The sequence below is a fragment of the Erinaceus europaeus genome, chromosome X (assembly GCF_950295315.1).
Source record: "Erinaceus europaeus chromosome X, mEriEur2.1, whole genome shotgun sequence".
Classification (NCBI taxonomy): Eukaryota; Metazoa; Chordata; class Mammalia; order Eulipotyphla; family Erinaceidae; genus Erinaceus; species Erinaceus europaeus.
The window spans coordinates 88,223,361-88,235,419 of record NC_080185.1 but is presented as its reverse complement, the minus strand read 5'-3'; the positions used below and the strand labels follow the sequence as shown (position 1 = coordinate 88,235,419).

The 12,059-nt window shown below is 37.5% G+C and overlaps 1 protein-coding gene across 1 annotated transcript in view; it reads right to left on the bottom strand.

Annotated features, from left to right (window-relative positions):
* The window catches only part of DGKK (diacylglycerol kinase kappa), a 235,778-nt gene that overhangs the window by 73,106 nt on the left and 150,613 nt on the right, over positions 1–12,059 (bottom strand). Inside the window, exon 8 of the mRNA XM_060183573.1 lies at positions 7,413–7,515. Coding sequence (XP_060039556.1) covers positions 7,413–7,515 — 103 coding nt within the window. The remainder of the gene's footprint in view (positions 1–7,412; positions 7,516–12,059) is intronic.

Below are 12,059 nucleotides of genomic sequence, written 5' to 3'. Positions count from 1 at the left end.
CTGGGCCACAAAGACAGTCTAAACAAATATGTAAATATTAAAATTATAAAATGCATCCTCTCAGACCATGAAGGTATGAAACTAGAAATCAACCAAAAAAGCAAAATAAATTTCCCCAAAGCCTGGAGACTAAACAATATGCTACTAAACAATAAATGGGTCATTGTAGAGACAGAACCCCACCCCACTAGAGAAAGAGAGAGGCAGGCTGGGAGTATGGATTGACCTGTCAATGCCCATGTCCAGCGGGGAAGCAATTACAGAAGCCAGATCTTCCACCTTCTGCATCCTACAATGACCTTGGACCCATACTCCCAGAGGGTTAAGAACAGGAAAGCTATCAAGGGAGGGGATGGGATACGGAGTTCTGATGATGGGAATTGTGTGGAGTTGTTCCCCTTTTATCCTATGGTTTTTATCAGTGTTTCCTTTTTATAAAAAAAGAAAGAAAGAAAGAAAGAAAGAAAGAAAGAAATTTGGCATTATTTCAATACCAACGTAAATGAAAAAACCAGTTACCAGACCCTACAGGATACAGCAAAGCCAGTGCTGAGAGGGAAGTTATAGCAAAACAGACCCACATTAATAAACAGGAGAGATCACTAGTAAACCATCTAGCAACCCACCTCAATCAACTAGAAGTGGAGCAACAAAAAGAACCAACAGTCAGCAGGAGACAGGAAATAGTCAAAAACAGAGCAGAAATCCATGAAATAGAAAACAAGAAGACCATTAGGAAGATTAATGAAACCAAGAGCTGGTTCTTTGAAAGGATAAATAAAATAGATAAGCCACCAGCTACACTCACCAAGAGAAAAAGATGGTAAAACCTTTTGTGGAATCACTCAGAAATGAAAGAGGAAATATTATAACAGATAAGATAGAGATTCAAAAGATTATGCAAGAATATTACAGATATCTGTATGGAACCAAATTTGACAACTTAAAAGAAATGGACACATTCTTAGAGTCATACCCACTACCAACCTTGACACAAGAGGAAGTAGATAAACTTAACAGGCCGATCACTAGCAAAGAAATTGAAACAGTAATCAAAAGCCTACCCAAGAACAAAAGCCCAGATGGCTATACTAATAAATTTTACAAAACATTTAAAGAACTAACACCCATCCTCCTTAAACTCTTCCAGAAAATAGAAGAGGGAACACTCCCAAATACATTCTATGAGGCTAACATCACCCTGATCCCCAAAGCAAGGAAACTGAACAGATTATTCAAAAATTTGTGTGGAACTCTAAAAAATCACAAATAACAAAAACACCCCCAAGGATAAAGAAGAAAAATGGAGGTATCACAATACCCGACTTCAGGTTATACTACAGAGCAGTAGTAATCAAAGCAGTGTGGTACTGGAACAAAAATGGTCATATGGACTAATGGCATATGACAAGAGCTCAGAACTCAATCCATACATGACACCTCATATATGACAAAGGGGCCAAATCTGCCCATCGGGGAAAAGAAAATCTCTTTAACAAATGGTGTTGGCAGAATTGGACAGCCACATGTAGAAAAACGAAACTAGACTGACTACCAATTAACACCATACACCAAAATTAACTCAAAATGGATCAAAGATCTGGATATCAGATCTGAAAGTATAAAATACATAGAAACATTTCATGACATTAACACTAAAGACATATTTGAAGACTTCACCCCATGGGCAAGGGAAACAAAAGCAAGATTGAGCAATTGGGACTATATCAAATTAAAAAGCTTCCATACATACATCAAAAGAAAACTCCATAAAGATAAACAGGAAACCCACCAAATGGGAGAACACATCATACTTCAGGCAAGCACTTGATATCAAACATCTATAAAGAACTCATTCAGCTCAACAAAAAGAAAAATAACAACCCAATAAAAAAGTGGGCAGAGGACATGCATAGACAGTTACTCAAAGAAGAGATATGCATGGCCCACAGACATATGCAGAAATGTTCTAATTCACTCATCACCAGAGAAATGCAAATTAAAAGCACATTGAGATACCATCTCACACCTGTTGTAATGGCCTTCATCAACAAAACAGGAGAAGATAAATGTTGGAAAGGATGTGGAGAGAAAAAACTCTAATATACTGCTGGTGGGAATGTAAAATGGTGCAAACATTATAGTATGGAGAATCCTTAAGCAAATACAGATGTAAGTACCTTATGACCCAGCAATGCCACTCCTAGGCATTTATCCAAAAGATAATATCACTAATATCACTAATTCAAAGGGGGTATATGCATCCTCATGTTCATAGCTGCATTATCTACAATAGCAAAAATTTGGAAGCAATCACAATGTCCCTCCACAGATGACTGGTTAAAAAAGTTATGGGACATATACTCAATGGAGTACTACTGAGCAATAAAAAAAGATGATTTTACATCCTTTGGGATAAAATGGATGGAACCACTCATATGTGGAGTTTAGAGAACTGAACACACACACTTAAAATAAACAACCAGATACAACCCATATTTAAATTTGGAAAACTATAGTGGTTACCTAGGGACTGAACACACATACTTAAAATAAACAATCAGAAAAAAAAAAAACAACCAGACACAATGCAACCCATATTTAAATTGGGAAAACTATAGTGGTTACCTAGGGGGGGAGGGGGGGAGGGGGGGAGGACACAGAATTTCGGTAGTGGGGAAGATGTGGAACTCTAGTCCTATCATTATTTAGTTCTATCAATAGTAATACAACATGGAGGGTTGTGGATAGATTTAATATATCAAGTCCCCTAACTGCCTAGACTGTAGCCCTAAGCACAAATATTAGTTTTTGCTAATATTTATCCTAGATTTGTACACTGATCAAACTCTGATAAAGGGATTAATTGTTCATGGATCTCTAAAAATGTATCTGAAAATATAGCTCTGCAAACATGTGAATCAACTATAGCTTTAGGCCAGAGAGGGCAAGACCTTTTGACCTTGTAAGTATTTAAAATACAAAGAGGTTCAGATACCACTAAAAGGGTTCAAAGCATAATGAAATCAAGTATATTAATATAGATACTAACCCTCCCAACAAACCTGGCTATAATAATTATTGATATTTTAACTTTCTCTAAGACTATAAGAAAATCCTTGCTTTCTGTTTAAAACCCGAATTTCTCCTAGTCCTGACACCTTTAGGATATGCCCATACTTCTTGAAATTCCTTCTCTATGATTCCTTACTGCCATACCAACTTTGTCAACTTCAACCAAATTGCTACTGGTGCTGCCGTGCAATTTATGCTGCTGTTGAAATCCTACTGTGGACTGTAACCTGGATACCAGCCTGAGAAGTCAATCTCACAACTCTTCAAATCTGGTGAGACCTTTCCTAGCAGATGGAAGTACCTACACGTTAGATGGTATGTCATTTAACTAAATAAATAACCAGATTAGGCTAGGGTTTAGGGTACTGGATACAGGTGTACATGTATCCATAAACAAGGGGCAACCATATAGCTCAAAGTCAAAGTGCTCAATAATGGTTTAAGTGCATAAAGAAGGCATCATAAATTCTGTAATTGGTTGGATTTAGAACAAATTAGCAGGATAACCTAACAGAAAGTCCCAAAGAAGACAGATCCCCCAAACCTAACTCTGGCTGGGGCCAACAAATGATACTCAATGCCTAAACAACTGAGAGAAAATCTAAGATAATCAGATAAAGAAAGGACTACAAAAGTTAGATAAGGGCAGGATACTAGCCCACTTAGTAATGGCCTCTTTGGTCAATATCACACCATCTGGGGCCCTAGTTAGGGAATCCTTGGATTCCCATACACATATGATGGACCTTGACCTCTAAAGGGTCCCTCTCTCCACTACCACTGGTCGCTTCCATAAGGAATAGCATCTTGTGGGCCCTCTTAGGACCTTGGCTCTACCATAAAGCAATGACGGTAGGGATAGCCCCAGTCTCATAAGGGAGGCTGGGGGTATCCTGCTTTGCCACTTGAAAAAGACTGGTCCTGAAATGAGTGCAGCCTGCAATGTTCCTCAGATGTGACCATGAGCTATAAGCTCAGACCAATAGGGACTTAGAGGTTACACAGGCTCTGGCACTAAATATAAATATGTCTTTACATATGGGCCCTGGAGCAGGTGGATGGAGGTACATAGTTAATTTTAGCTACAGATTTTTTTTTTTATATAAGAATGGGAGCTACTCCCTGCCCGAATCCAACTTTCTAGCCCCTTTCTCTACTCTAACACCACTCTTTCTGACAGTATTCTCATCCAACCTCAGGCTAGCTACCAAACTCAAGCACAACTACTATAGTTCTATGCCCACAGGAACATGTCTAAAATGGTTCTACTAGCTTTCTTCTACCCTAAAATTCCCAATCTCATCTTCTCTGATCCTACTTTTTGGTTCCTGTTCATTAACCATCTTGTCTCAACTTAGGTCATGCCACCTTCTAGACATCAAGTTACAGATGCTACCATGATTCTGCCCCAATTTCTCTGGGCAGACGACCTCACCAGTGTGTCCTGGACCCTTGCTTCCACAGAGCTCTGGTCCACTAGGGAAATATAGAAACAGGTTGAGGGTATGGATCAACCTGTCAATACCCATGCTCAGCAGAGAAGCAGCTACAGAAGCCAGAACTCCTACCTTCTGTTCCCCATAAACAACCTTGATCCATACTTCCAGAGGGGGAGAAATGATAGTATGAAGATAAGAGGACTCTGCTCTCCAGCTCCATCAGGAGAGAGAGAGAGAGAGAGAGAGAGAGAGAGAGAGAGAGAGAGAGAGAGAGAGAAGGAGGAAAAGAAGAAGAACATATGGAGGTAGCTGCGATGCTATGAGTGGCTTAGAGGGGAAGAGAGGATTGCATCAGAAGATAGTGCAACTATGTATAAACGTGGACAGATACTTATAGGAAGATAGAGAAGATGGTTGGCCCATGTCTACAACTTTAGGGGAACTGTGGTGAATTGCAGTGGGGAGAGTGAAGATTCAGAACTCTGGTGGTGGGAATGGTGTGAGTTCAAACCCCTGTCGACATGTAATTCTGTAATATAAAAATATTAAAAATAAACAGTGGTATGGTGGACAAGGCTTTGAGCCCAAGTGACAATTCTTGTGACAAAAATAAATAAATAAACAAACAAATAAATAATCTGTAGAACAGGAGTGTAGGAACTTCATTTGGCAGCATAAGTTATGAAAATGATTTAAGGTACTTAAGTGACTTTAAGCTTCAGATTAGCCAATGGTCTGAATGAGCAAAGGACAACAACAACAACAACAACAACACCTTCAAGATTCTTTGAACCACTTCAATACTATCATGCCAACAGGCAACAAACAGACCATGCCAAATATGTTCAGCTCAAACCAGAGAAGGATGCTAAATTAGCACAAAGTAGTGTGGAATGCTCATTCTCGACACCATACTTATTTGCTTCTTTTCTTTTCTTCTCTTCTCTTCTCTTTTCTTTTCTTTTCTTTTCTTTTTTAATTTCTACCTATCTGTTTCTGTGTTAAGGTTGGAAACTGAACTGGAAGAGACTAGACTGACATTGACTCTGAGTGTTTCTAACCGTATGCGTGCATATTTGCATTATGTGCTATACATAGCTCGGAAATTGTGTTGTAACAGCTACTAGGATCCTTGCACCCTCTGTTCTCTGAGGAAACTATACAGTATCTTCTCTGTTTGCTCTCAGCTAACATTGGCTGATCTATGTCAGTGAAGTGGGGAGCAAATGTCAGCACAGGGATAATGTTTAAATCAATGAAATGCCCCTTTACTCATCACTTCTGAACCAGTGGACATATCACATGTTAGACAGGGGAAATGGTACATTATCAGAATATAGATGAAAATATTCTGGGGAGGGTTTTGTATGTAGTGGAGGTGACCATATCCAAAGTAGTATGAAAGAGCAGTGTATCTCTTCAATGGCTTAGTGGAATGATAACATGTCAGTTAGTGAATTTGTCAGATTTCTTAGTGTTTATAAAATAGTTCATGTCTTTTTTTAAGTTGTGATATATAATTTTGGTAATGACAGCTCCCAGTCTTTATTTATGAGTACTGAAACAAAACAAAACAAAACAAACTCAATGGCAGGATGGAGAGACCTTCAGAAGAAGCAAAAGGGAAAAAAATGAAAAGATGAACTCAGAAGACATCCTAGTAAGATCTACAATTTTCTTTAGGATAGAAGACTAGACATTTAGTTTTGTGGCCTTTTGGGGGTTACACATCTGGATATTTTGACCCTCTCCATATGATCATGTATTCTTACAATGAAAGTATCATTCCATTTGCAGACCAGGAAAGCAAAACTCAGACAACTTAATGACTAACCCAAGGTCACCTATCTAGTAAATGAACTAGTTAGTAAGTAAACATTTGCCTGGCTCTTATTTTTCCTCTTATGCCATACTGTTTCAATGTTTCATCTACTCTTAAAAAACAAGCAGAAGGCTAAACAAAACATCCATTTCCTTTGATCCCATTTTCTAACATCTCTAGACATCCTAAGAGAAAACTACACAAAGCTTACTCATGTTGTACTTATATTATTACTACCCTCTTTCTGTGAAACCTATAGTTGGTTTCTTCTAACATTTTCTGATACTCAATCATTAAAGTGTTTGACAACTGTCCTATCAATATCTTGAGTTCACAGTAACTATAAGCTCTGGTGGTGCCCATACATTAAATCACTTTGCAGTCTTCAAACACAATTTGAATAGAATTCTCAATGAATCATGAATGCCCAGGATTTGACAAAGCTTCAGTAGAGGATATGGGGGCAATAGCCATGTGAGGTTCAGATATGGATACAATATTTGTAATATATATTTTATTTTATTTTAATGAGAGAGGCATAGAGAGGAAGACACATACAGAGAAAGAGAAGAACTCTGTTCAACTGGTTTATAGTGTTGCTGAGGATTGAACCTGGGACCTCAGAGTCTCAGACATAGAATTCTTTTGCAGAATCATGATGCCATTTCCCCATCCTAGTACAATCTTGGTGTTAGTTTAAATTTTGAAAGTAACATAACCTGGGCCTTCATGCATTTCCTCTCTTGACCACTTGGACACAAGCAAACTAATTTCATGGAGTACGCAGTGACTGGAAATTATGAAAACAATTCTGACCATTCAGAAACAACTGTGACAATAGCTACAGAGATTATGCCCACGTACATAAATACCATAAACAATATAAACATACCATAAACAACAAATTGCACTATCTGAAAGATCACAAGCATAACATTAGCTGTCTCTGCATGCATACACACATCTAACCTTCCCAGATGACTGACTAGTTAAGGAAGATAATTTAACCACAACAACCCCCTCCCAGTTTTTGTACCCTCCCCACTGTATTTCTATGATTAAATTTTGCTACTCACCATTGCCTTTGGGATCGCTCAGGGCAGTAGGAGGGATGACTGATGAGCGATGACTCCCGAACCAGCATTCCTTGGAAAACCGTCTGCGACAGTCATTATGCACCTGCAGCAACACATAAACAGAAAAAGAAATGGTGAGAAAACAAAACATTGACTATGGTAGAGTTCAAATTTCAAAACCTGAATCATAAGCCCTCAATTCTCCCTTTCTGAGATGTTGTGCCATACACATCCCCTTGACTCAACATGGATACCCTCTCTCCACTTCATACCTACACCATGCTTGAGTGTGGCCTCTGAACTCAATTTTTTTTTTTCCAAAAGTAAATTTCAGAAGATACCCATAACAGATCCTGAGAATATACACCATTTCAGGGCACAGTATTAGTGGCCTGCAGAATGGGGAGCTTACTTACATTAGTAATAATAAAAAATGTCATTACACTTTAATCCTTACAACAGCTGTTTGTGGTAGTGAAGATGATGTTAGGCTCATTTTAGAAATGAAAATATTGAAGCTCAGAGAGGGAAAGGATTTTGCTCAAGGTCAAACAGCTAGGAAGTGACAGCTTTGAGACTGCTGTCTTCCCTACTAGTGGCATTCTTTCCAGGTTTTTTATATCTTTAGTTACCACTTGTTGGACTATTACATAGTTCCTAGAAGACATGATCTTGACCAGATTATGCAAAGGTAATAAAAACAAACAGGGTAACTATACTTTTTTCTTCTTTTTATTGAGTTGAAATTGATATATAATATTATGTTAATTAAAATGTATAATAGAATGATTCAGTTCCATACATTTTGTCCCCAAAGATACAATATTATTTTTTTAAATTTCTTTATTGGGGAATTAATGTTTTACATTTGACAGTAAATACAATAGTTTGTATATGCATAACATTTCCCAGTTTTCCATATAACAATACAACTCCACTAGGTCCTCTGTCATCCTTCTTGGACCTGTATTCTCCCCCCTCCACCCATCCCAGAGTCTTATACTTTGATGCAACATACCAATTCCAGTTCATGTTCTACTTGTGTTTTCTCTTATGATCTTGTTTTTCAACTTCGGCCTGAGAATGAGATCATCCCATATTCATCCTTCTGTTTCTGACTTATTTCACTTAACATGAATTTTTCAAGGTCCATTCAAGATCGGCTGAAAACTGTAAAGCCACCATTTTTTATAGCTGAGTAGTATTCCATTGTGTATATATGCCACAACTTGCTCAACCAGTTGGACACCTGGATTGTTTCCAGGTTTTGGCAATCACAAATTGTGCTGCTAAGAACATATGTGTACACAGATCTTTTTGGATGGATGTCTTGAGTTCCTTAGGATATATCCCCAGGAGAGGAATTGCAGGATCATAGGGTAAGTCCATTTCTAGCCTTCTGAGAGTTCTCCAGACTGTTCTCCACAGAGGTTGGACCAATTTACATTCCCACCAGCAATGTAGGAGGGTTCCTTTGACCCCCACAACCTCCTCAGCACTTTTTGCTGTTACCTTTTCTGATGTATGACATTTTCACAGGAGTGAACTGGTATCTCATTGTTGTCTTTTTTTTTTAAGACAACAATGTTGTTGGCATATAGTTGTTCATAGAAGCCTCACATGATATGTTGAATTTCTGCGGCGTCTGTTGTGATATCTCCTCTTTCATTTATGATCTGATTTATTTGGGTCTTCTCCCTTTTTTGTTTTGTGAATCTGGTTTGTCAATTTTGTTTACTCTTTTGAAGAACCAACATTTACTTTTGTTGAGCTTTATATGGTTTTCTTATTTTCAATGTTATTTATTTCTGCCTTAACTAGTTATTTCTGTCTTTCTGGTTGCTTTAGGGTTCCTTTGTTCTTCTTCTTCTAGGTCTTTAAGATGTGCAATCAGGCAGTTTATTTGTGCTTTTTCTTGTTTCTTAATGTGTGCTTGTATGGCTATGAACTTCCCCCTCAGTACTGTCTTAAATGTGTCCCAAACATTTTGATAGCTTGTGTCTTCATTTTCATTGAACTATTGAAACATTTTGATTTCTTCCTTTATTTCCGCTTCAACCCAGTAGTTGTTAAGAAGTGTACTGTTAAGCTTCCACATTTTGGGACTATTACTAATCTTTTGTTGATGGTTAAGTGCTAGTTTAATTCCACTGTGGTCTGAAAAGATGTCTGGGATGATTTCAATGCTGTTGAATTTGCTGATGCTGTCTTTGTGGCCTAACATATGATCTATCCTTGAGAATGATCCATGTGGACTTCAGTAGAAAGTTTATTCCAGTTTCTTGGGATGAGTGACTCTGAAAATGTCCAATAGTTCTATTTTATCTATCTCCTCATTTAGCTCCCTCATGTCTTTATTGATTTTCTGCCTGGATGATCTGTCAAGTTGAGAGAGTGGGGTGTTGAAGTCCCCCAATATGATTGTGTTGCTGTATATATTGCTGTAGCTCTTTCAGCAGATGTTTGATGTATTTAGATGGCTTCTCATTGGGTTCATAGATGTTAATAATTGTTAAGTTCTCTTGATTTACTGATCCACTGAGCATTAAGTAGTGTCCATCCCTATCTTTTAAAATTTTATTTATTTTAAGGTCTATCATATCAGATATGAGAATAGCTGTTCCTGCCCTTTTTGTGGGCCATTGGCTTGTATGATAATTCTCCATCCTTTCACTTTGAGTCTTTGTTTGTCTTGTTGAGTTAGTTGGGTTTTCTGTAGACAGCCTATTGTCGGATTGTGTTTTCTGATCCATCTTCCAAGTTTATGCCTTTTAATAGGTGAATTCAGGCCATTGACATTTAGTGATATCAAAGATTAAAGATATTTTAATGCCATTCTCGTAGAGTTTTAGAGTGTTCTGATAGATGGTCTATTTATGGTGGTCTGGCTGTTTATAGGAGACCTTTCAGAACTTCTTTCAGGGAAGGCTTGGTAATAGTTGATTCTTTCAACTGTTGCTTGTCTGAGAAGGTTTTTATGCCTCCATCTAGTCTGAATGACACTCTAGCAGGATACAGTAGTCTTGGTTGAAAGCCTTTCTCATTGAGCACTTGATAGATATCTTGCCATTCTCTTCTGGCCTGTAGTGTTTGGGTGGAGACATCTGCTGCTAACCTTATAGGTTTTCCTCTGTAGGTGACTCTTTCTTTTTGTCTTGCAGCCTTGAGGATCCTTTCTTTATCCTTATTCCTTTTCATTCTCAATATTATTTGTCTTGGTGTCTTTATATCTGGACCCTCTAGGCTCTTTAAATCTTTATGTCTTTTATGTTGTCTAGACTAGAGAAGTTCTCGGCTATTATGTCCTGAATAATGCTTTCTTCCCCTCCCTCTCTTTCTTCCTCTGCTAAGCCAATAATGCATATATTATTTCTTTTGAAGTCATCCCATAGGTCTATATTGTTGTTTTCAGTATCTCTTAATCTCCTTTTGAGATCTACTTGTTTTTTAGTTGTCTCTAATTTGTCCTCAATCTTGCTAATTCTGTCTTCTGCCTCATTTATTCTATTCTCTCTCCCCTCTACTGTTTTCTGGAGTTCAGCTATTTTGTTACCCTGTTCTGATACTGTTTTAGCTTGTTCAGCGAGTTGTACTCTTAGCTCAGCTATTTCAGCTTTCAGCTCTCTAATAACTGTGAGATAATTAGTGTTTTCTTCCAGAGTCTCATTTGTTGTTTCTGCATTTCTGATGACAATTCTTTCAAACTCTTTACTCACTCCTGTGATTATTTCCTTAACTAGTGTTTGGATGTTGACCTCATTATTTTGTGCTTCAACCTTTGGGGGACTTTTAGCTGGACTCTTGTCCTGGTTCATTTCTCCAATATTTCTTCTTGTTGGTTTAACCATTTTATATAGTATGTTATGAGGTCCCTCTCTCAGTACTTTTCAAATTACTGATCACTCTTGCCTGGATTGACATGTATCTAAATAAGGTAATTAAAGGGTTCACAGTTGTGGAAATTGATATTTGTTTCAATAGTATTTTAATCTCTGAGTTGGAGCTTAGTGGCTTAAAAGCCCCTTTTGTTCTTTTTCTTTCCTGTAGTCTATGGGAGCCTGAGGGTTTTTAAACTATAAGTAAGCTTCTTAGCTTAATCACTGACTCCTGACTAAGAGATAAAACAGGGTGGGGCAGAGATAATCCAGTGGTTTTGCAAAGAGACTTTCACTCAGGAGAAGATCATTTTTGTTCTTCTTATTCAAGATTCTTTTGGCAATATGGAATCTTTTGTGGTTCCAAAAAAATCTCAGAAATTTTTATTGTATGTTATTAAAGAAAGTAGTTTGAATTTTGACAGGATTTCAGTGCATATGTATATAATTTGTGCTAAGATGGTCATTTTAATAATAATTCTTCCAATCCATGAGTGTGGAGTTTTCTACTTCTTTGTGTTTTCTTTTGTTTCTTTTAACAATGACTTATATTTTGGTGGAACTAGTCACATGTCTGTGACTTCACCACTCTGGAAAATTTTTTTTCCAATTTACTGAATTGCTATACCTGCTAAGTGGAGCCATTTGGATTTAGGATACTTTTACAGGGTAATCTTTAGAAATTTTCATGTATATTACTTTGTCATCAACAAACAGTGATATTTTACTTCTTCTTTACCACTTGTATCTCTTTAATATTTTTCTTGCCTGA